The 25,296-nt window shown below is 38.7% G+C and overlaps 1 protein-coding gene across 4 annotated transcripts in view; it reads left to right on the top strand.

Annotated features, from left to right (window-relative positions):
• The window catches only part of SLC22A15 (solute carrier family 22 member 15), a 31,459-nt gene that overhangs the window by 2,028 nt on the left and 4,135 nt on the right, over positions 1-25,296 (top strand). For 2 of the 4 annotated variants that reach the window (XM_038134843.1, XM_038134818.1), the window contains exons 2-10: positions 10,749-10,961; positions 14,069-14,201; positions 15,222-15,386; positions 16,828-16,957; positions 18,663-18,878; positions 20,214-20,354; positions 21,084-21,169; positions 22,577-22,697; positions 23,553-23,625. In XM_038134843.1, coding sequence (XP_037990771.1) covers positions 10,749-10,961; positions 14,069-14,201; positions 15,222-15,386; positions 16,828-16,957; positions 18,663-18,878; positions 20,214-20,354; positions 21,084-21,169; positions 22,577-22,697; positions 23,553-23,625 — 1,278 coding nt within the window. Of the gene's footprint in view, positions 1-5; positions 254-10,748; positions 10,962-14,068; positions 14,202-15,221; positions 15,387-16,827; positions 16,958-18,662; positions 18,879-20,213; positions 20,355-21,083; positions 21,170-22,576; positions 22,698-23,552; positions 25,206-25,296 lie in introns of all 4 variants that reach the window. The other 2 variants (XM_038134828.1, XR_005256702.1) reach the window with 2 other exon arrangements.

The following is a 25,296-nucleotide window of genomic DNA, read 5'->3' on the forward strand; positions in this document are numbered from 1 at the left end:
TTCAGATCATGCAGGCACAGGAGTCTGTAAGGAGTTTAGATGTGAAGCTTGTTGTCTTTCAGTTCATGAGTAGATTTGGACTTATTCGTCTGGTTCCTGCTTGAGTGGTTGATTGCTCTTTGTGTTCCTTCATTGGTGCCAAGTTACATAATGTGTCACTGGGAAGTGCAAGAGCCAGACTGAAGGCAGGTTCCACAACTGGTGTTAATCTTTTGTCTGGTTTATCATCAGCCTTTGGAGGATGGACCCAAAGGTAAGTAATGTATCTGGTGTGTGTGATGTAGAATGTAGATCTAGATAATTGTGGGCTCCTGTAGTGGATTAGATGCAGCATATGGCAGCAGAATGAGAATTCTTGGTAGCCTATATCGCTGGCTGTGCCATGGTGATTCCATTTTGTTGCTAGTTTCCCTGTCCCTTTCCATGTGCTCCCTCAGCTGGCCTATATTTTTATGTTGGCCTGTTGGTATAAAAAATATTCCTACGTTCTTAAAGGTAAGAATACCCAATGTGTGAAAATATTTGTCTTCTGTGTCAAGTCCCTTCATCTTTGTAGTCAGTATCCAGAGCTTAGACTCTGTGCTTTCTCTTCCCAGTAAGATTCCCAGCAGGTGCACTTGCTTTCCTTGTAGGCTTTTATGCTTTTTCATCTCTGCATGTTATTAATCTCTTTGAATTTCATACTTTATAAGTATTTTCCTTCATTTTAGTGGGTTTTTTAAATATAAATTACTACACTAAGCTGCTTCCACCAGGTAGTCTTAGTGATATACCAGTGTATCTAGTCTCTGAATTCTAATTACATAGTTTAGTTCACAGAACTTCTTTGAGTCAAGCTCTACCAAACACTTCTGTCTATAGGGGTGAGACTTTCTACATGAGTCAATTTTCAGGTGAGCTTGAGTGAGCTGGTACTTGATATGTGGAATGAGCTTACTGACATTCTGGCAAAAACCTCCAGGTTGCTTCTAATTAGAAAAATATTTTTCTATGTTATCAGTGTAAAACTAGATTAAGTGTGAGTCTTGTGGGCTCCTTTCATCTTCCTTGATTTCTCTATTATTCCTCTGCTACCTGCTGCTCTTACTCATTAACCTGCTGAGCTGTTTTTATATCAAGGTATGTCTGGCTTATTCACTACCAGTTTAATAGAAATTTGGAAGATTTTTAGGCGTATTCTGTAGCAATAGTTGCTAGCCTACAATGGACTGACAGCAGCTGACTGACGATGGAGAAATGTTTTTCCAAATGACATGGAATTACAGAAAGACCAGACTTACCTGAAGAGTGTTCAGATTGACTAATGATGTGAAATTAAGGCTGGATTAGTCTTGCATTTGTAGTATATCTTTAAGAAAGCGAGGAAGAAACAAAGGGAGCTGATAACTCTTAAAATACTTAGGACTTTATTTTGAGCATAAAGTAAGTACTTGATACCTAGTGATTACTGGAAGGGTTGTTGCAATGTTTTGAAGAAATTATACTGAAGTATTATTAAAGAATAGTATTTTGGTGTTGTTTGTGTAGCAACGTGAGAAAAGATCCTACACCACGATCAGATCCTTGAGAGCACACAAACATACTTAAAAATAAAAAGTTTCTTTGTCTCTTTTGGTTCAACATATCTGTTTGAACAAGTCTGGCCTGTGCCAGTGAATCTGAGCTACAGGATTGCCCGAGCCCAAACAGAATGGAAATGTGTTCTTACTGTATCTCTACTAAAAGGCTTTAAAAGACATGTTAAAATTCAGAAAGGAGTTCCTGTCTGCACAGCTGAAAAAGGCTTTGCCTTAAGTTGAGTAATGTGCTTTGCACAGTAATATGGATAATTACCAAGGGCGGTTGTTCCCATCCATCTTGGGAACTCCTTACTAACTGAAAGAAGGATGTAAAAACAGTTAAGATAGTTACATCAAGTTGCTTGAATTATACCTTTGCCTTAAACTGTTTGTGATGCAGTGCCGCTGTAATGAGTGGCGTTGCTAACATCACTTTACTGTTGACAACAATATCATGTATGACTTATGTCATTACAATATCCCAGTGCAGAAAGATGGTCTTTAATCAGCCCATCTGCACAAATGTTTTGAGGGAAAGTGCATTCTGGGGCATGTGGCTTAAGTACATTCCAAATCTCTAGAAATAATTCAGAAGAAATAGTGTCTGTCTTCAGACAGGATGCAGATGTGATCCTCTATGTAGCCTTGCTTAACTGTTTCTTGACATTTCTTATCTATGCCCTGTACATACTCTACCTCTTTTAATGGCATGAGACATCACTCTGTAGTTGCAATGACAGTAATGAAATACTTGGTCAGTGAATCTTCTTTTAATACTTACATTTGCTTGAATCTTTTAAACTTTTCTTTGAACCAGCCAGAATTGGTTGTACATTGAACAACTTATTCCCAGTCCTTAAAGATGTATGTTATTTGGACTTCATCTAAATAGGAAGAGCAAAACAAATTGGAAATGTAATGAACAATTTAAAATTAAGAAGGGAGAGGGATATTTCACAAATTTCATTACAACTCTGGTATAGTGTGCTGCAGTTGTTCCAGGGGCATCATGACAGGTACAGTGTTTACCCAAAATCACTTGCGCTGTAACTTAGACACGATTCAAGTACAAGCATCGGTAAGGTAAGTGAGCTAGGTGGCAGATATCAAAAGGACTTCAGAATTTCTGTGTAATCTTGTTTGAGTTTGATTTCCTCAATGTTTGTTTTGTTTTCTGTATGTGGGAGAAGTATGAGTTTTAAGTCTCTCTGATTCTCAATAAAGCAGTTGCAGAATGTGTGTCAGACATGTGCAGCCACTTCCGTGGAGGAGAGGTTTCAAATGTGGCGTGAATACAAACATAAAAAGTAGGGACCCAAATGTTTTTCTTGAGGAAAGCTTTGTATTTCCACATCTTTTTGTGCATTGTATCCTACTCAGAACATGCTTATGCTGAAGGTTAGGGTTGCTTTCTGTGTAAATATGATGAAGGCTTTTAGAGTACTTGCATCACTGAATATAAATCCTTGTTCTGGTACGGCATACTCCTGTTTGGGAGGACAAGTAAATGAGGTGGGTGTGAGTATGTAAGCTATTGATGCATAAAGATGTGCTGCTACTCATTTAGCTAAGAATATTTCCATCTGAAAGTTGATGGAACTGCTAAGTGAAGCCATTTACTTCAATTGAGTGGGGGGAATCTTTCAAGAAAAAAGGTAGTTCTTGGTTCACATGTGACGTTTGATTTCAGAGGTGCTAACCAACAATCCTTGGTCTCTTTTTCTTTCTTTCAGATCTATAACTAACTTCCTAAAGAGGAAGTTAATGTTACCACCTGCCTTTAATGCTACTACATTTATAACCTTAAAAATATGAATGCAGCTGATGCAGAAAATCTGGAATAACAATGCTGGGCTGTTACATACCTTATTAGCAGTGGGGTCTTTAACTCTCAGATAGAGTGCAGAAGTCTGGATGCTAACAGTTGTCTCGTTACTGATTAAATTTAAAAAGCTAACTTGCTTTTGTTTGTTTTGTTTTTTCTTTAAAGAATCCCTAGTGGAGGGAAGTCAGGAATATGTAATCAGCTGCCTACGCCTTCATCTTCCCTTAAAGTTATATTGTGTCTTAATCAAACCAGTGCATCATTCACATACATTTATGTGCTTTACATTTATCTGCAAGAGTATGGCCAGAGCAAGCTTGAGGTAGAGAAGAATTGTGAGCTGTAATTTCAAGACGTTCCCTTCTTTAGCAGTTTCTGAACTGCAAAGTACACGCAATTGAGCTCATATTTAGGTGTTTTTAAGTGCCAGTTGCTGAATGTTTTTGCTCTTCTAATGATCACAACATTCTCTCTGACACTAAACCACACATTCTGTGCATGTGTGTCTGTATAAACACCTCTTCTCAGCTTCTGCAATTTAACTTACAAGGCTGACTTTGGCTCTTCAGTCCAAGAAGATGCCTGTTCAATGCCTGTTGTGAAGACCTTAACAGAACTACTGCTGATGGGCATAGCAGGAAGCATGAGTTTTGGGAGAGGCACAGAGCAGACATTCTGAAGGCTTACTAAGAGAGGGAATGTAGTAGACTGTTCTTCCTGTTAAAAAAAAAAAAAAAAAAAGGCAACCCTAAAAGCAAACCAAAATCCAACTTTCTTTTTTTTAAAAAAAGAAGAAAGGTGGCTACATGGTGTGTAGAGTGAAGTTGTCAGAAGAAGGAACTAACTTGCTCTGGGGCTCTTTGCTGTAGCTGTGGCTGAATGCCTTGATTTTTGCAAAGTCTTTAACAATAGGAAGTGGAAGGTGCCTGCAGGCACAGTGTCAATAGTGACTGACATCTTTGCATGGGCTGTGGGTAGAACATACGGGGAGATGTTTTCAGATTATTAATAAAGTTGTTATTGCATAGAATCTTTGGTGCAATGGGATTGTATTTGGACTCAGTGGGTGCTGAAGCCATCCCATCTTCTGCTATTTGCCTTTCAGTCTGGCAAACTACAATCCATCTAGCCAATCTGTCCTCTAAGCACCCTTGGAAGAGCAGCCTGGGAGTTAACAGGCATAATTCTACTGAGTAGCAAACACTGTGGGTTCAAAATATTTGTATTATGACACATTATCTCCCCTTCCTTTTTTTCTGCCTCTTTGTACACACAGTCTCTAACTTGCCATGTTTTGTAGGCAATAAATTACCCATGTTTTTCCACTAGCAATATCAAGGCACTCCTCACTGACATGCCTCCATTTTAGAGGCTCTAAATTCCTTTCCTCTTGGGTGAGAGAATTAGAAGGTGTGTAATTGAACTCAGAATAGTTGTTTCCCACTTGCATGAGATAGTTGCTATTTATTTCTGATAAAGTTTTGTGTTCTCAAATGTCTTTGTTATTTTAACTGGAGTAGTCAATGTAACTACTTCTTTAAGACAGTGCTTCTTGTGGATTGTTTACATTAAGCAAAACCTGTTTGCTTTTTCCATGTGTTAGCCCAGTGGGACTGGAGTCCCTCTGGAGCAAATAACATCTGTTTTCTAGGTCTTGTCTGTTTACAATATGATCTCTGACTAAGTTTGCAGTTTAACCTGGTTAAACGTTGTGTTTACCTGGTCATTTTCCCAGTCATGGTGGGCTCAGGGTGAAAGGGTGTTAAGAATTTGCCTTGGAAGGCTCGATGAAGGTTTTGAGATCCTCATATAAGGAAAGATGGAGCAAGTTGTGTGTATAGCTTACAGAACTTTGTAGTGTGATGTTTAGTTACTGGTGTCTTAAAGTATATAAATACCAGAGTTCCTTAATATCTTTCAATTTGTAGACCCTTGACAGACTTCTTCCCAAAGAGGTTATGCCCTTTTACTGTAAATTTAAAGAGTGCTGAAACAGTTTTGTAATTCTTAATTATTTTTCTGAGCACTTTTAAGAAGTAATTCAGGGAATTCTGAGGCCTGTAGGCTGTAAGCTGAAAATCAGTGGTTTAGCAAGTTCCACAATGAAAGTGGAAAAACATATTTTTTCAGTTCTGGATCATCATGTTGCTCTGAAATAGTAGTAAACAGAAGACGTTTTTCTGTTTAAAAAAACCCATAAACAAAACACAAGTAGATCTAATTGCTTGCCCTCAGACAGGTCCTTAAATTGAATAAATAAATGAAAGTAGCTTATACACATGTGAGCATTGTCTTTTAGTCTGGATACTTAAACAAAAACTTTGGAAGTAATCACTAAATTACCAAGTTAAATGCTTTAGCCAAGAATATGCTTTTCTTATAGTATTAGCAGAACTGCCTCTCTGACACCAGGATGCTCACCCAGTATTCCTTGGCAGCGTCTCAAAATGTCATGCAAAGGTGAGGACTTTGATCTCTTAAAATACTGCCTGTGACTCAGATAAGTTTATAGCCAACACAGGCTGGAAAGTACGGAGAGAAAGAGGGGCAAACATTAAATGCAGACAAAAGTATAATCATGCTTGTGGAAGCAGCACTAAACCCTGCCTGCTACTTGTCAGCCCACAGTTCCTGCTTTTTTTTGCCAGCAGTTGCTGACTTTTTTTCATGTTACCCTATAATACCACTGGGATGGTCCACTCTTCAGCTGCTTTGCATTGTATTCATAAACTGGAATAGGAACTTACAGCACTTCTTTGCTTTATTCTTTTCTAAGTCCTTTTCCAGATAAGAAGAGTGGAGTGGCACTTTTGATGTGATACTGGTGAAACTATGCAGCTGGTACTTGACTGAGGAGTTGTGGCACTTGATTGCACATTAATGTAGTTTGCCTTCCTTGAATTATTCCTATTGAAGCAGAGGTAGTATTGATAGTGCTTTTTGTAATTTTGGTTCATGTGTATTGCCTTGGTTTTTTAACTTACCAGTCCATGAGCTTTCTTTTTGCCTTGTGTTTCTAAAGGCAGGAAAATGAACACTTTGGACTTCATTACTCATGTTCAGAGTTGTGTCAGCCTGTGATGTGAGTGAGGGTGCCGTGTTCCCGTGGCCCTGTCAGACAAAGGTGTGTACACAGGAGATGTTGCAGAAAGCTTGTACAATGATGGTATTTGCTCTTCAGACACCAGTGTTTGCCCGTGGAAAGTAAAGCAGCCTTTGTCTGTGTATGGCAGCAGTCACCTGGCTCATGGGCACCCAGGCTGAGCAGGAGCAACAAAGCCCTGCTGCTGCCACTGCATACCAAAATAACACTGAGAATGAAACAGAGCTGAGAGGGGTATGCTTGGATATTTGTAACAGGAGGGGGAAACTAGATGGGCATTTTCCACAAACCTGTAGGAGGTGAGGCTCTAAGAGTTGTGGTCTGCTGTGCAGTGTTTGTCTCCATTGTGGATGTTAAAAGAATTTCTAGGATGAAGTTATGTAAGGTTTCGGACAGACTTTGGACTTCTTGCTATGGATTCTGGAGGCCAGAAGTTTCAGGCTTAAAAGCTCTAAACTGTGTAGGTTTTCTCTGTTTGTCTGCAGAAACCCTAAGTTCTTTCAAAATATGTGTCCGCTCTGTCATTGGTAAGTCACAGGTAATAACCAACAATGGTTACATTCTGCATGGGAAGTATTCCTGTCGGAGTGGGTCTGGGCTTGGTAAGGAACTGAGATGTCATGTTCTTCTGCATGTGGTGATTCTTCGCTTTAACTTCGACAGCTTTTCCTTCTGTCTTATGGTGTTCTCCCTCTTACCATGACACCAGGAAGGGAAGGATACTTTCATGGAGGAATGTGTTGTCAGCAGCAAAGAATAATTTTGCAGCAAGAAGATGTTGTAGGGCTTTTCTACATAGGAGTTATTGAGGAGAAAATATAATGTGGTTTTAAACCCATATCACCCTTTGGAGATGAGTTGGAGCAGATGAGATCATCAGATTTTCAAAAATTAGGTTGCCCTCCAGCTTTTCAGCTGCTTGTCATGGGTTCAGAAGAAATTACTCTAATCCTGAACTGTAACCATCTCTTTATCAAAAGCTTCTGCCAGAGCAAGGTCATTCATTGTTCTTCCTTAATTTCTGTCTTTCCTCAGGGCACAGTTTTAATGTTTCTGTATTCAAAAGGTCAGAAGTTACTGTCTTACTCATTATTTTGTTCAGCAATGAATGCTTCTGCTGATAGATGTCTAGAATGACCAGGCTAGTTGAGAATTGCTGATGAGCTGACTAAAAAATGTTGAAAGCTCCTGTTCGTAGAATTGAAGTCTTGCTTTTGTTTTTTCATTTGTGCTTCATAATGGGTAAATTATGAGGTCTAAAAGAGTTTCTTAATTTATTTTTGTGCTCATTTCAGTATGCACAAATGAAACTTTAAATTCATTCTCCCCTTCCTTGCTAGTCTTATTGGAGGTTCTACATCTGCCTTGGATGTAATTCATTATGAAAACGAATATCTGGAAAACAGGTCACTTCTATTAATATTAATTTTAAGTTAATTTCAAAATCTCTTAGTGAAATAGCTTTAACTGGCTAACTAAAATCCCTTTTACTTAGCAGAGAACGTGAAAGTTTATAGGTTAATAGGGCATTGCCTTTTAATAAATTCCCTTACACCACAGTCTTCTAATTTAGGCAGACTATAAAATTTTAACCTAAATAGAATATTAACAAATAGGAGAAACTTCAACTAACAGAACTCTTAAGCATCACATCATCAGTGACTGGGAGCTGGTGCCTTTCCCCCTGTACTTGGTATTCATCTTGATTAATACAGATCAGTGCAGGGAATTTGGTAGGAAACTGTTAATATCCATATGGAGCCAATTAAAACATTTTATGAACAGGAACTATGCACTAAATGACATATATATGACTTGATTTGGGTCATAGAACAAATGAAAAATCAAAGGCTTTGTTTGCCACAATGCATATAATGTAGTCATTTTATATTTTACAGAGTTGCTATATAACATTTTTGTTTGATTTGTTACTGTTTTGTGTTGTTCACCAGTCTGCACAGGTATGTTGCTAATACTAAATGCAAGCATTTAGAATTCTTAAGGGAGAAATCTTCAGATTCATTAACACAATTCTTACTTAAAAGAAAACTTTATTTTGTAATTAAATCTAGAGTTTCCTTCATCATGTTTTTAAAATCACTTCTAGAAAATGTTTCTGACCTTCAGAATTGTCAGTGAATTTTTGGAGGTGTTTTGTGGGCTTTGTTTTGTTTCCACAATGAAATTAATAGGGTTACTGTACCTCTTACCCAGAATACAAGGCAGGTGCCCACTAGGAAGGAGAGTTTTGTGTCAGCAGTGATTCAGTGAACTTGAGTATAAAACAATACTATTTGATAATACTGAAACAAATCTCCATCTTCATATGGTGTGCTGATTGCACAAATCAATTGAAAGTGTTTCTATCTTTGTGATATCCTTAGTTGCTGCACCCACTAGGATGTCAAAGGCTGATTGTTGGGGTTTTTTAATTGAAAAAACCCTGTAGTGTTTCTGCATGTGCCTGCAATCACTTATTTTTCTATTCAGTTTTCTGTAGCTGGTTTCACCTTGTGCAGAAATGAAAAATGTTATGTTTTTCTTCTTGAAACCGAATGCCTTGAGGATTTTGTTTCTTGATCTACTTCAAAAATATGTTTATTATTTCACAAGACAAAAGCAAGGATGTTATCACTTAGTGCTGGCATATAATTGTCTGAGCGAGTCGGTGTAGGGGGATGCACCACAAATCATGACCTGTAATTCTCATTTCTCAATAATTTCAAGCTGTTCTTGAGAGTACTGTATCCACACATCCCTAGCAACATGGTCACTCAGCTTTTTAAAACCTCTTTTCCCATGTGATCTTAATCATTGTCTTCTTTCCCAGATGAATTCTTTTACCTTTCATTACTGTCGATCTAGAAGTTGTTCTTAAACTTAAATAATAACAGTTAACTGATTTTTCTCCAAGTTTCTTCTGATATTTGATAATTTTAATGGAGAATTGAAAGAGAATTATTTTTTAAAAATGTATCTACCTCCTGCCACTAAAGTGGCAGTTTATCAAGTAGAGTACAAAGGGAAGCTGATGTGAAAAATTGCTTTCAGGTAATAACACGGGGCTCTGTTTTAGTTTAGTAATAATTTTCATTTAGATCTGGATGTGAGTCCAGCTGCTCAGCTGTTGTACAGAACAGAGCAGTATTATGTGATGTTGCTTGCATCAGAATTCAGAGGTCCTCAGGCTGCTTTTTTGTACCTATGGTTCTCTCAGTTTTGTGAATTATTTGTGAAGCAGCCTTCTGAAAGAACATGCATCCTGTGGGTACATTGTTCCCAAGAACATGGGGAGGAGATGCTGGAAGCAGGGCAAGGACTGTTCAGGAGGTACCTAAGTAGGGCTTGAAGAATGGAGAGGCATGAATGAGGTTTTTTTCTGGAAGAAGGGGTTTGTTTGTTTTGTCAGGAACCACTGTGCCGAGTTCAGTTCCTCAATGAGGGCTTGAGATGAAGCAGTTTTGTTTGGAGAGTGTGTGGGACTGTTACTAGCAATGCCTTTTGTCTCTCTGAAGACTTCATGATCCATCTTTTCTTGCAGAATTTGTCCCACTTCTATCTTCAAACAGGTCTCAAACTATGGGGTTTTCTGTCTGGGTTTCCAGCAGTCTTATTTATTATTTCCTACGCAAAAGCGACTGTTGATCACTGTTTAGACTTTGTGTGTGTCTGTAAATATGTAGGTATATAAAAAATTCATGTGTGTGTTTACATGGTTTACATGGTCTCTGTCTCTTCTGAGAGTAAAACAGGTCCACACAAGGTAGAAAGCCAGCAAAGAATTAATTTTGTCAAAACTGGGAAGGATTAGATATGAAACCATGAGGAGGAGATCTAGCACAAATACCAAATTAGAGGAGTGAACAAAACAGGTGGAAGGAGAGGCTAGAAGAGAAATATATTGCACTAAAGAATAGGGGTTTTCTCCTCCTTAGCCCGTCTAATAGCTTTTCTTCCATCCATGGTCTGTACCTGCTGTGGGTGGGAGTTTGGGGCTGTCTGACTGTGGGAAAGGTGTCAGGAGGGGAACTTCTTTTCTCTCAAATATCCCACCCATAAAAAGTGCAGTAGCCACTTTGTTAAAGCTGTGGTTCTTCTGTGTGTGCTGTTTGGTAGACGGGGCTATACACGACATCTCATAGTGGTAGAAGGCAAATACAAAGATAGGAATGTTTTTAATACTGATTCGATCCGGCTGTGGAGGTGACATTGCTTGGATTCAAAGCTGAGCATCTCTGTTGTTTTTTGTCTTTCATGCCAGCTCTATGTGGCCACTGAAGCCATTCTCATCGCATTGGTGGGTGCAACTCCTCCCTACCACTGGGATCTCCAAGGGCTCTCAGCTAATCAGAGCCATGGCAACCATTCAGTGAGCGAGCAGGGGGCATTTGGGGAATGGCTTCTGACTGCCAACGGCAGCGAGGTGCGTAAGCACGTACACTTCGGCAGCAGCTTCACGTCCATAGTCTCTGAGGTAAGTCCGAGATCTGTTTTGCAGCCTCGTGTGTGAATAGTAAATGTTACTGAGGTGGCTTTGGGGGTCTCTTTGTACTGCTTTTTTCTTGCATACAAATGCATGTTTAGATTAGCAAATGAAATGTGCTACGTCCAGTTAGAGCCCAGGTAATGTGCTCATGTCTTTACTCACTACAAAAGCTAGCTTTATATTGCTATGCAGATCATGATCAATGTTCTGCTCCAAAGCTTCCCGCCTTTTCTATGTGGAGGTTACATATTGCATCCTGCAGTCTGGTGCCACATTTGAGCTGGAATCATGACATTCATTTCACTAATTCACTCAAAAACCTTTATGGCCTCTGATCTCTTTCTGGCCATCCCCTTGCTGAGCTCCAGTGCATGTAGTGCATCCATCATGCAGTTAGCAAGCACTGGAGGAACTGGAGAGGAAGTGGCTCCTGCAGTTTTTGCTGCTCCACATTCAAGAACATGGGCAGTGGGGAGTCAGGTGGACAAAGCAGCTCCCTCACATTATATTCCAAAACAAGTTTTGGCTTCCTTGGCACAACCTCTGTTTTTTTTAAGTGATTTCTTTCATGGTCTAGCCACAGTCCCTACAGGAATGATTCCAGACTCTGCATTGATGTGTGCAACACCTGCCCTTCCTGGGTCTGTCAGTATCTGTTAATGTCAAATTTCTCTTTACAAGAGCCCTGAGTGCATTGGTTACAAGGCCTGAATGTAGAGCTGAGCTGTGGAGTCAAGTGTAGTACCGTTTGATAGTTTGTGGCTATTGTCCTGAGGTATTAATGCTATCCAAATTACTCCTGTAAAGCAGTTTATTGGTTAGAAGCATATTAATAAAAATGGCCAGCTTTGGAATAGTACCAAGTCTTTGTGTACAAAAGGCATTGCTTTTTATTCTCACAGTAAAGAGGATATGAGTACTTGTGATACCATTTAAATTAAAAGTTTAATGGATGGTGGATTTCTTAAGCATTATTTAAAACTCAGTAAGGTTTTTGAATTTTCTCTGGGGTTTTTCTTTTTTGTTTTTTTAACTTGCCCAAGAATCTTTTACTCTCTTAAACTTGACAAGTCAGACATGCTTGTAGAGCCTAGCATATGACATAGATTTGATACAGATCTTTATACATTTTAGTTGCATAAATAATAAATGCAGGTAAAGAACAAAGCCTGCTTGAGCAAGAAAAAAACCCAAAAAACTCCCCAACCAAAAATAAAAAAAACCCCAACCCCAAGGCAACTTGTGTAGAGTCTGCTTTCTAATTCTTTAGCATATGTTTCAGTAGAGGCCCATTTGAATAAAATCTTCATAGCTCTTCTGTTTCCCTCTATTAAAGTACAATTTTTGTTAATTTTTAGCTGACTATTTGGTATATTTGGAGGTTATGTGCTAAGCACAAACATTTTGAGAGAGAACATAGGCATCTGGAGAATATTTCACCACCATTATTAATCTAATTTCATGATTGATTGTAAAGAAGTTTTTTCCTACATTTAAAGAGGATGTATCAATGCTCAACCTTGTGGCATCATTGATAACATGACCATTACAAATTTACACTGAAAAATATTCTGATGTAAAAAGCTTGATTTCTGAATAAGCATATATGTAGCATATTTTTATTTAGAAAAGTCTTGAGCTGTCTAAAGGGCTTAGACATTGAGATAAATCTTGAGAAAAAATTTTGCTTTGCAACCAAATTATCCCTTAATCCCTGAATGATTCAGAAAGTGTCTCATGTCAACAATTTTCATGTTGGCAGCTTTTTTGATTTTTATACCAAAAGTTAGGGCATGATTCTTGTGGCTCTTATAAAACAAGCTGACCATGTTATTCCAGGATAAATTAATCTCATATGCAGTTGTTTTACAAATGCATTTTTCTGGCAATTGTTTTTGAAGTCTGCAGAAGCTTCAAAAGCTGATTTCTGGTCATGTGGTTGGTTTCAGTTGAATTTTGTCAGTCTTGGCACTTTATGGATGCATTTCCTACTATTATCAGTAACTACCTTCGTGTTAAAGTAACAATTCAAAATGAAGCAGATATAAAACGTAAGCAAGTTATTTTCTAGGAGCTTATGAATGATGTTTTGTTAGCATCCTAATCTTTGTGAGGTTTAATTGCATGGCTGTGTTCTCATGATGAGGTAGTTTATAACTGAGCTTTGAAATAATATAAGCTTTGCTAGAGAGGATATTTAATGAGATTTTGGTAGAGGAAGAGGAGATTATGAGGAGAAGATTAGAGAGTTATTGCAGGGATAATGACATAATCACCAGTTTACCAGCGCAGGAAGAAGAGTTGGTTTTCACTAAAAGGAAACATTATCTCAAGGTGCAAGAGGAATAGTAAAAGAAAAGAACAGAAGATGTGGAGTGTTTAGAATACAAAATGAAATAACTTTTGAACACTGAAAGCATGACATAGTTTCATTCTGCACTTCTGTGGGGCAAAGAATTTTGTCAGGTTCAACTTGAGGCATTAAGTCTGTAAGAATCAACCATTTCAATATGTGTTTGTATTGGAATTGAAGAGAACTGGAAATGATGAAGTACACTGTAAAAAAGATGAATGTGTGCAGAAAACCAGACTAGCCTGTCTAATGCTACCAAAGTATTGCTCAGGGACAAGACAGTTCATAAAGAGGAGCATGTGCATGTGCAGGAGTATCTTCAGACATAAACCACAACTATTTTTTCACTATGTGTGTTCTACACGCTGCAGTGACACATGTCAATAGGTAGAGCTGAATCGATTTAGGTAAACAGCTTTATGTGAAAGAAGGCAGAAGAAAGGAAAGTGGGAGAAAGCTGCAAAAATTAGAGTATTGTGAGGAATGTGTTCTTGATTTCAGAACCAAAGACTGCATTTGATTTGGGAGAACTGTGATTATTAGTATCTTGCGAGGAGTTTGGGAGACAGCAATGGGGACTGGTGATTTACTGAATATGCTTAGGAGATTTATGAAGAGTTAGATCTTCTTTAATATTTGTAACATCCCCTCCAGCTATTAGCTGTTGGTGAACTGTTCAGATTCTGATTAATTTGCTTTTTTGCTGGTTTGTTGTTTCTTTTTTTGTTCCCCCTCCGTCCAGTGGTTTTTAATTGGCAATGCATCATACAAAGTCAGTGCTGCCAGTTCTTTCTACTTCAGTGGTGTGTTTGTTGGAGCCATCTCCTTTGGCCAGCTGTCTGATCGTTTTGGGAGGAAGAAAGTCTATCTCACAGGTAACCAACCCCTCAACGAAATGAATGACATGAAGGTGTCGTGTCCCTGAAGATCAGTGGCAACAGCCCAGTTTCTGCTGAAAGCTTGATATGTAGCTGTAAATCATGTGCTGTGATTTTGTTTGTTTTGGTATTCCAATCTACTTGTGCCATAGAAGTTGAGACGACAAATCCATATTTCACTGTTCAGTCACCATTTGGATTTCTGCGACGTGCTCTGGGTTTGTGAGTCACGCTGTAAAAGGCTTTCATTCGTGCAACGTTGTGCTCATGGGATCTCTGCAAGTTGCAATTAGTATTTTTTAGTAGTTTGGTAACAGCATTCTTACCTGTGTAAGCAGTTGGGAATTTTTTGCACATCTTATCCCCTGCCTGCATGATATAGTTTTTGCGTATTTGTGATCGTCGTGGTGTTTTGAAGCTCATAAGCTTTCTTACTGTCCGTGGATCAAACAACATTTGAAACTGCATGTTTTGTGTATGTATAAATTTGTGTGTCAATGCATGAGCATGTACAGTTTAAAGAAATGTTTTACGTTTTTCGTTTTTCTTTGACGGAACAGCACTCGTTCAAAGCACAAAAAGGTGGGCCTGCTCTGCGTGCAAACCCATCATGTATTGTCCCCGGCGATGTTTCTCTTCTCTGGTTTCTATACACTGCTCTCTAAAAATGAGGAGAGATATTTGGTCATATATTTAACCTGTGGCTTCTGTATCAGGGATAAATATAAAGCCTTTAACAGGAGTCAGACAATGGTTCTGACTGTATAAAAAACTGTCTGCTGTGAACTGAATTTAAAGGTTCAAACTGCAAACTATGTATCAAAAAACCACTCCCTCTGTATCCCATCCTTTTTGATATTGACTCTAGGTTTTTAAATTTCTTTCCAAACCTGTGGTGGTGGTGTTTACTATGATGGCTTAGGACAGATGCCAGTGGGCATCAAGTAAAGATAGCAGTAAGTGCTTCTGTTTCTTTAGGTACCCTTCTAAAATGAAACTTTTTGCTTTATTTTCCAGGTTTTGCTCTTGACATCTTGTTTGCCATTGCAAATGGATTCTCACCCTCGTATGAATTCTTTGCCGTTTCCCGATTCTTGGTAGGGATGATGAATGGTGGGATGTCACTGGTAGCCTTTGTTCTACTGAATGAGTGTGTGGGTACAGCCTACTGGGCATTAGCAGGTAAACTGCCTTTATTGTCAGAATTCATAGATTTCAATCTCACACAGCACTTGAGGCACACAAAGCAGTTGTAAATTTAGCTCCACTTGAGCATATCTGTGATCACTGTCTTTGAACTCTGCTTGTTTAATATGAACCATGGACAAGCAGGGTAGATGACTTGGGGCCATTCAGATCTCTGCATCACTCAAATTGACAAAGATCCAGCTGAAACATCTCCCATGAGTGTTACCAGCTAAATACTAATCCAAGGTTTGTCACAACTGAGCTCTACTAATCAGAAGGTTGGACTCTGCTAAATAGAGCCAAGTGTTTGTATGCTAAATATCAATTCTTTCCTTCCTGGCAGTTCTTAAAAAGAAATCAAAAGTGTTTTTATGTCATAGGAGGATGAGAAAACTGTTGCTTATATGTTATTGAAAAAAAGTTGTACCATGTAGTAATTACCCTTAGAATTCAGAAGATACAGACACCCTTGATTGCTTGTGTTGGACCTGTCCTTCAGAAATGTGTGTAACCTGTACTGCTACTGACGCCTTGTGAAGGCTGACCTAGAACAGAGGCTAGATGGAGTTAAAGAATAAAGCAGGTATTTATGAAAAGGCCTCAATGGATGCACCTTGGGCAGTACACCCAGGATGAACCAAAATGGTCACAAAAATGGACGATCAGTCAGAGGGTCTCTCACTTTTATAAGTTCTGATCCATTTGCATATTGGAGTTAATTGTCCAACTCTAGCTCTAGGTTATAAGTCCCATCTTTCTTTTTTTTCCTCTCTTCAGTCCACTGGTTTTTATGCTCTTGGGCCTGAAATTTGGATCAGTGGTCCTCAGTCCTAAGCTAGAAAAGGAATTGTTTTGTCTAGCTGTACTGTGAAGAGAGCTTACCATCCCTTAATATGAAGTTCAGAACTACACACCAAAGCAGTTCAGAATCTGAAAAATATGAAAGCTGAAACCTAAGGCATCACTGGAGCTCCAGGGCCTGACTTGCAAAGCCCAAGAAGTGCTATGCTGAGCCTGTTTTAAAATAGGTTGTCTTCTTAATCATGGAAGCTATAAATGATTACTACATATTTCTAAAACTACCAGTTTTTCAATGTTTTGTAGTATTTATTTTTACACATAGAAAGGTGCATACTTATGCTGCATACATGCACATACTTACATTTGGAATTAGACGACTTCATTCACAAGGCTTTGTTGGGTGTGGAGGTTGTAGAGGGGACTTTTATTGATCTTTGCAATTAGATGTAATACTTCTGCTCTGCATGAATGAAGGAGAGGGTGTTCTTTGGTCAAAGAGCTGTGGTTCTGCCTGACTTGATGAATGAATTTTTGCTAGTGAAGAGTTAGTTCTTGTCTGATCCCATTTGTTGAGATTTACTAGTATTTCTTACAGAAGTGATAATGTTTTGTTTTGTTTTTAATTGTGTGTTAGGTTCTATTGGTGGCTTGTTCTTTGCTGTTGGAATTGCCCAGTATGCTTTATTAGGGTATTTCATTCGTTCCTGGAGGACTCTGGCTGTTGTGGTTAATCTGGAAGGAACAGTCGTCTTTCTTCTCTCTCTGTAAGTTATTTAAACCGAGTTTCATAAAGAAAGATGTCAAAAAAAAAATCAGAGTACCCAAACTATTAAGTCAAGTTACCTTTCTAGGATGGCCTGAAATGGTGTAAATAAGGTATTTCTCTCAATTTGTACACACCCCCTCCCCCTGTCATGGTCTGTGGTTTCTTCAAATAGTAGTGCTGCAATATCTGAGCCTGTAAGTCTACACTGTACTGTGTGTGCAGTATTACAGTAGATGGGAACTGTCTCTAGGGTGGAAGAGAAGCACATCCTGTTCTTTAGCTGGTGCATGTAGATGACCTCTACTGGTGTGCTACGAGGCACTATAAATGCATGTTAAAAGATAGAGGAATGGTTTCATATTTATGTGATAACATGATGCTTCTCCTGTGTTTACACAGAGGGAACAGCATCAAAATTGCTTGCCTGTCCAGTCTTAAAAGTGACATGCAGAAAAAAGAAAAAATGGGCAGCTCCCTTTAATTTTTCAAATGTGATCTTTTTGGAGATAGTAGGGGCTTTGTGAATTTCAGCACTGAAAGCTCTGCGATGCAGTGTGGTCTTCTTTTCTTTCTTGCTTTCTGACATCTAAATCTCAGTAACTAAGAGCAAAATTACTTTAGCTGCTGTTTAAAATAGAGGTCTTTTCCTTTCCAACGCCTATTTCACTTCGGTAACTCTTTGAATAAAAATCCACACAACCCTTTGAAAGGAAGCATCAGAACTCAGGGAAGGGTCCTTGAGGCTGTTCATGAGGTGACAGGCAGAGATGACACTTTGGATATTTCAAAACCTTGTGGAGATAGGTACCCTTGGGAAAAAAATTAACTTTCAGATTGATAGATACAACTTTTTGAAGTGACTTGTAACTTCAGAGCTGTGCTCAGAAGCCTGTCTTTCCTGTAAGAAAAGGTATTTTTTTTAATTCCAAATTTCACACTGCCTCCCTGCCACATTGCTTAAAAATTACTCAATGTAGAAAATACTATCAGATTTTTATCCTGGGTAAGAAAATATGTTCCTTTCTAAGCTCTTTTTTGGTGAAAACACAGAACCACATTCTTTTAAACTTAGAGGACAAATTTTTTTGGTCTGGGGCAAAAATCTTAAAAAGCTTCTGGCCAAAGGCTAAAGTTTAAATTAGTTCTGGAAGCCTGAAAATAATAAAAGATGTATGTAGTAGACATTGTTGGAGTTACAGACCTGTCAAGTGAAGAGTGCACATGAGGAGCATGACCTTTGCACAGTTTCTGCCTTCTTGTCTACAGGAGAGAATTTGGTAAAAAGCTGAAAACTGGAAAGTGGAAGTTGGTCTTGTGGAAAATGAGAAATAGAACTAGTGGCTCTTACAAAATCATCCTGTGTTACTTGTAGAAATGTGTGCCTCCTTAATTCTGAATTCTCCAAGGACAGGATCCTAATCATACTTGTGTGTATATGTGTGTATATATATATAGATATATAAAACCAGACTTGTAATGTTGTTCTTTCTGTGCGTGTGTATATGTATACACTCGGTGTAATTTTGGCTTACGTTTCCTTTCAACATGCTTTGTTTCTGTTTCAGTACATGAATTTTATACCTGAAGGGTTGTTTGAAAACTCTTTATTGTACTGAAGTGCATTTCAGCCTTATTCCTTTAGACAAGTCCAGCCTCATAGAGAAGAAAACCCCTAAAGGTGTCTGTGTGTATGTGTGTTTCAGATTCATTCCCGAGTCCCCCCGCTGGCTCTATTCCCAGGGCCGTCTGAACGAGGCAGAAGATGCCCTCTACCTCATTGCAAAGAGGAACCGCAAGCAGAAATGCACTTTTTCATTAAAACTCCCAGCAGAGAGGAGCTCCAGAGAGGCTGGCAGCTTTCTGGACCTGTTCCGATACAGGATTCTCCTGGGACGCACCTTGATCATGATGTTCACCTGGTACTGGAAGTGCTTTGTAGGCCCAGCTGTGCTACTGAAACCTCTTTAAAAGTCTTTGAGAGAATATGGTGCTGAGAATTGCCTCATCCTACAGATTGTTAGGGACACTGTACCTAAAAAGGATCTTTTATAGTATTTAAGAATCTATTATTACAGTATTTCCTTAGTGCATTTCTAGCACAAAGCTATTTTTAGTCCAGTTCTGAGGTGTTTTATCTCTGCATTTCTGTCTTGTGTTTTGAGTCTCAAAATATTTGAGAACTACCCCTTCTGTTCTGACCCACAAGGCTGCTGAGATTAATCACAGCGTCCTCCTCTTAGGCCCAGAGCTGTCAGTATTTCTTCACATGGATTATTGCTTGTTTTGTGTGTAAGGAGCCCATTAGCAGGTGGGTGGCCTACCTTGTCTAATGAGTAGACATCGTCAGCAACAGTTCTTAAGAGAAAGTGCTTGCTGTTGCTGCAGTGAGGAGCAGGAGCCCATGATGCTCCCTCCAGTTACTAGCAGAAGTTTAACTCCAAAAGTGCCTTTTTTTTTCGGACACCTCACTAGCCCTGAGGTCTTTCGCTGCTTCTTTAAAAAACCTGATGTGTGACATGGTATGCAGGTCCTTGGGCATAACTGCTCATATAGTTGCTTTTATAGTGCATATATTTGGGAAAGATGTATCAATTAAGAATAAAACAAATGGTTTTGTCAGCATACAGCACAGTTTTCGTGTTGTTTTTCCAAGTGCTTCCTACAGAAAAAATAATTATTTTGTTCCTTAAATGAGAATGGCTGATTTGCTGCAGAATGAATTAGTTACCAGTTTCTTTCCTCTCTGTAAAAACAACTCCCTTTACAAGGGTTAACATGACAATAGGGTTACAAAAGAGAAGTTAAACAGAGTTGGAGAATGAATGAATAAAACTGGACTAGGGTGTAGAAATTAAAAGAAGGTTAAAGTGTTGTTTGAACTGCTTGAGAAATTTGGTTTACACACAATTGGAAAAAGTGTGGATCAGAGTGTAACCTGATTTAAAAAGGGGACAAAGACATTTCTGAAGTTAAATAATGGAGTCATTATTGTATTTTAACTTTATACTGGTTTATGCACATTGTTCGTAAGTGTAGTTTTAAGTTTTACTCAGTAGTAAGTCAGGAATTGGGTCTTTGCTGGGACAAAATGGTTTCTTTCCCTAGTAGGCATCATACACTTACAGAGAAACATTTTAGACTTATCTGCTGAAACACTAGATATAGTTTATAGTGTATTGTGCCAGATCAGTGCTTCGATTTGGCAGGCAGTGTCAGCTCTGATTTCGCTTTTTTTTTTCTCCTCTCTTTTGCAGGTTTGTGTGCAGCTTGGTTTACTACGGTCTTACCCTTAATGTGGGTGACTTAGGTGGAAGTATTTATGCCAATTTAGCCTTGTCAGGCCTGATAGAAATCCCAGCGTACCCAATCTGTATTTACTTGATCAACCAGAAATGGTAAGCATGGAATTTATTAACCCATTCAGGATTTCCTTATAACTTTTCTCAAATATAGGTTTTCTGTGTATCACACCTCGTAGCTTGTATCTGTTGTGTGAGGCTTCCCCCTTCAATGTGAAAGTGCCATTAATTTATGTCTATTTCAAATAGTTTAACTTGTTTTCAGTTGCTTACCTCGCGGTGAGCCATCCCTCTGGCTTGGGTGGGGTTGATGTAGCTCGGGGGAGCCTGCGCTGCCTGCGGGCTAGCACTAGAGAGCATCCTTCCCACCGCTGCCCCGTGATCGCCTCCTCGCTGCTGGGACACAGCAACCCCGACTCCGCTCTGCTCGGCCTGTCCTGGGGTCTCGTGCATAGCAGTACCTCTGTGAGCTACTGTGAGAGCAGAGCAGATATTCTGCCTTTTCCTTAATCACAATATTCTGGACAATACCTCCCAGTTTTTGTAGAATTTCCTCCCAGTCTCTGCTCTGTGTCTCCTGAGGAGGTTTACAGATGTCACACACAAATCCTAGAAATTGTCAGTCGCTGTATAAAGTTGGCACTCATTTTGTTAAGTGTGCAGTAGAAGCTTGTTTAAAAACGGTGTGAGAGGAAGTGTTGGTGGAAGATGGAATTCAGAATTCCCAACTGCAAAGAAAGAGTCAGTGTGAATTCAGAGGATTCATTACTCTGCAGCCCACAAACCTAATGCAGAATATAAACCTTTGTTATCTTTGTGTATCAGGTTTGGTCGGAAGCGAACATTGAGTGCATTTCTGTTCCTGGGAGGATTGGCTTGTCTTATTGTCATGTTTCTGCCTAAGAAAAGAGGTAAGTAGTTTTTTGTTTCTGAAGTATGTGATAAGAACTGATAAAAGCAGCATCCTCTAGCATAACAATTTGACGACTGCTGGAAGTTTGGGCTTATACCACGTGTGAGTCTCAATTTTTGAAGCCAGAGAAGCCAACTCATTAGAAAAAAAGAATAAGCATTAACCTCCCTAAGACCTTAGAGAAAACTTGTTAGTAACGTTTGGATTTGAATTTTTGCCTTTGGATTCTGCCCTTTACTTCTGTTCACATCAGTTGCTCCTTTCCAGTGTTTTGACACACCACAAGAAATATTCATTTGGGTTATCTCCCAATAGCTAGATGACAGGTTAGTGTAAGTAGTAACCATGTAGCTTGGATATATCTCTCCAAGTGGAAGATCAATGTCAGAAGATCTGAAGAACCGAGTGATGGAGCAAGTTTCCATCTTTCCCACACTGCACTGTCGTATTCAAAAGTAGTGTGCTTGTGGTAATAGTAATGTGGCCACATAAATTACAGCTCAGGAGAGCATTCTGATAAACTTCTGAATTGGGGAGTCTTTAAAAAATGTGAAATTAAACATCTTTTGTGTAAAGATGCACTAATGTTAATTTTCAGATTACATAGCAATTTTTCTTTTTAAAACGAGATAGAAAAATTCATCTTGCTCTATGCATGTATATTACCTTTCATAAAGTAACAGAATGAAGAGTGATTCAAGAAGTTAAACATCTATGACAGAGTACAGCATTTGCTCTAGATGATAGTGGGTCTAATAGGTAAAGCTTTTTTAAAGGGATGCAACTCAAGTTTTCAGAATTATTCCAGGTGCTTGAGCATGGACACTTGTAAATTTATATACCAGTCACCAAGTATTTTTTTCATGTCATTCCAAACATAAGATGTGAAAAGAGAAGACAGAACTGTGAGACCCCAGGAAATCAGCTGTGTACTGAACTGCCCAAGTCAGGCAAGGGTGCTGTGCCTTGGGAAGTGAAAGGGCTCACTGGCCAGAAGCCAGCACCTGTCTTCACTGGGCATGAGCTCTGATTTGCCTGTTAAAAGCCAGTTAGCACTGGCTGTTCTGACAAACTAAGCTGGATGGGAAATTTAGTGTGATTCTTCACAGCATCTTCCTTTCAAAGTAATAATGTTAGAAGAATATTATCATACTATAGAAATGACAATGAATAGGACTCTTGTTTAAAAAAATGTTCTCACTTTTAGAAAATATATCTGTTATACTCTTCTTCAACTTTCTGATAGAACTCATATAGTATTTAATTAGTGGTAGACTGAAAATACTGAGTTGTAGCTTCAGCTTTTAGATTCTTCACTAGATTCCTTTTCACACCATACTATTGTGTGATTGAGATTATTAGAGATGTATTGGAGTGCTCAAAAGCCTTACATTTTCTCTCTCAGATACTGGAGTGTTTGCAGTGGTAAATAGTCGCTCTCTGTCTTTGCTGGGAAAACTGACAATCAGTGCTGCTTTTAATATTGTCTACATCTACACATCAGAACTTTATCCCACAGTCATAAGGTAACACAAGTTAATTTTATGTCTTCATTGTTCTTTTACATAATAATCTTGTATTTATTTTATTTTATTTTTCTATTAACTATAGTTTTCAATTTGATTTTGTCAGTTACGTGTAATGGTTAGATGTAGTTTTACATCTGAAATTTCTTCCCTTATCATCTTCTCACTCCCTCTTCCATCAAGTTTGCAGTGTTCTCTTCAGACTAACTGTAATTTTATGTAACAGTAAAATAGACCCTTAGCTGCTTGACCTGCTTGCAACTCCCCTTCTACTAATGAGGATAACTATAACACTGCAGATATTTCTTTTACTGAGTGCTTTATAAAACCAGACAAAAATACCATCATACGTGCTTAACCAGGAACATTGAAGATGACTGGTCAATAAACTTTGTAAAAGTAACTTGGTGCTTCACAGGTTGAGTGTGAGGAACAGTAGGGGCAAAAGCACCCACTGCTTCTGCTGACAGAGAAGACAGAAGCTTCTGCCATATGGGTGCACATGATGGTCAGCCACCAGTGAAACCATACTGTGGTCTTTTTCATGAGTGGGTAAATCTGATGATGAGTAGGATTTGAATGAATTAATTCAGCCAGTTTCAGACACAGACAAGATGCATGAACTGAAATCACACTTGTTTTGCCTATGTCTGTATGTAAAAATTCTGAATATAAGAGGGATTTTTGCTTCATTTTTTGCTTCAAAAAACATGTTTCATTCCTGTTCTTGGGATGCTTTCAGTTACATTTGACTTTTCTTTGCCAGTTAATGTGCTCAGGGTCATGACTGATGAGTCTTTTTCCTTGCTCAGTAACACTTTTCAAAAGATTAATTATTTTTGTTTTTTTTCATAGGAATGTTGGAATGGGTGCCTGCTCCATGTTTTCCCGTGTTGGTGGAATCATTGCGCCTTTCGTCCCTTCATTGGTTTGTCGGAACTTCTGTTACGTATATTTTTGTTTTGTGGTTCTGGTGTATCAGAAGCTTACAGAGATGGGAATGTTTGGGATAAATTTCATTTATAAATTAAGATACATAAATTGCCTATCTTAACAGTATCATGGTAAGCCAAAGGCTTAGTATATTCTGTGTGATTAGACAAAACCTCAGCATTATTTAAGTTAGAAGGTATTTTAGCTCTGTAAGAATTTTGGGACCTATCTAGTGGACCTTAAAATATAATTATTTCAAATCACCAAGATGTTGATACCAAATTTTAAACCCTGCACAAGCAATAGCAAAATACCCATGTGGTTAAAAGAACTACTGCATCAAAATTAAGCATATGGGCTCAATAACTCATATTTTTGAGAAAAAGTTTGGTTTAGTGTCAGTACACTTCATTAAATATCCATGGGTTATAAATATCAGCAAATCAGTTTGCCTTTCAGTAAATGAAGTTGATGTGGAGAGCTGATACACTGGCAAGGCAAAGAAAGATTCTAAAGAACAAAACATGGGAATGATACCATTACTTTCCTGTGCTTAGTGTGTTATGTGTATGCAGGAAAAAGTGTGCCAATTTTTCCCAGCTGTTTGCTGAGGCGCAGTGACAATTCCTTTAATGTGACAGATTTCATCTCAGGTAATTTTCCTCTCTGCCATTTGCCATTTTACATGTGAGGCAGAAGGTTAGCAAAAGGGCAGGTGAGCACAGGGAGCCCTTTAATCTCCAGAACGAAGCACTGGGCAGGTGAGAGCATGAGCACCTCTGGGGAGCAACAGGCAAAGCCAAGACTGCTGCCAGTCTGCCAGGTGGATTTAATAGGCAGCTTTTATGTGGCAGTTGGGGCATTCATTATATTGTGTCTGCCGTAGATTTGATACTGCATGAGATACAAATCTTGGATCATAATGTTTGAAAGGGGTCCATGAAAAGAAAAGTAATTCTGGTTACATAACAAATGAACCCTGATTTGAGAAAATAATCAATAATTTTTGTGTTTCATAATTTCTTGCAGTATTTTGAAGAATTTTCAGTGTCTTTTTTTTGGAGATCTCATAATAGTAAAAATAGAAGTTAACTGCTGAGATAAGAGATGAAATGTTGGTCTTTTATTTGATCACAGCCTGTTATTTTCATCAATTTACAATTGCTCTCAGCAATGTGAGTTCTTGAAACAAACAGCTAAACTCTTTCCCTGTTTTAAAATAAGCCTTCTTTACTGTGGAAACAGGGACAGGCATCAGAAGAGGAGTATGAACATTGCTTGGGCTGTCACAGGTGATGCCAGGAATGCCAAAGCTCAGTTGAAGCTAAAACTAGCAAGGACCATAAATAGGGATTCTGTCAGCTGAAGGAAACATGCTTGCTGCTGAATGGGAGAGGCATCCCGTTGGTGGGTGACATGGAATAAGCTGAAATACTTGTGCTTCAGTCTTGAGAGACAAAGCTTCTCTCCAACACTCTGCCTGTCAGCACAGTTGAGGAAGCAGAAGGCCAGCAAACAGTAGGAGGAGCAGTAGGTTCAAGAACACTTACAGCTGAAAGCTTTCCATTCCATGGGGTAAGATTCCATAAGAATGGTTGTGATAGTGAGGCAAGTGTTCATCAGTCGTGGTAAACCACTATTGTAGTGAAGGATCACTGGTACCTGT

Source organism: Motacilla alba, chromosome 1, assembly GCF_015832195.1.
Source record: "Motacilla alba alba isolate MOTALB_02 chromosome 1, Motacilla_alba_V1.0_pri, whole genome shotgun sequence".
Classification (NCBI taxonomy): domain Eukaryota; kingdom Metazoa; phylum Chordata; class Aves; order Passeriformes; family Motacillidae; genus Motacilla; species Motacilla alba.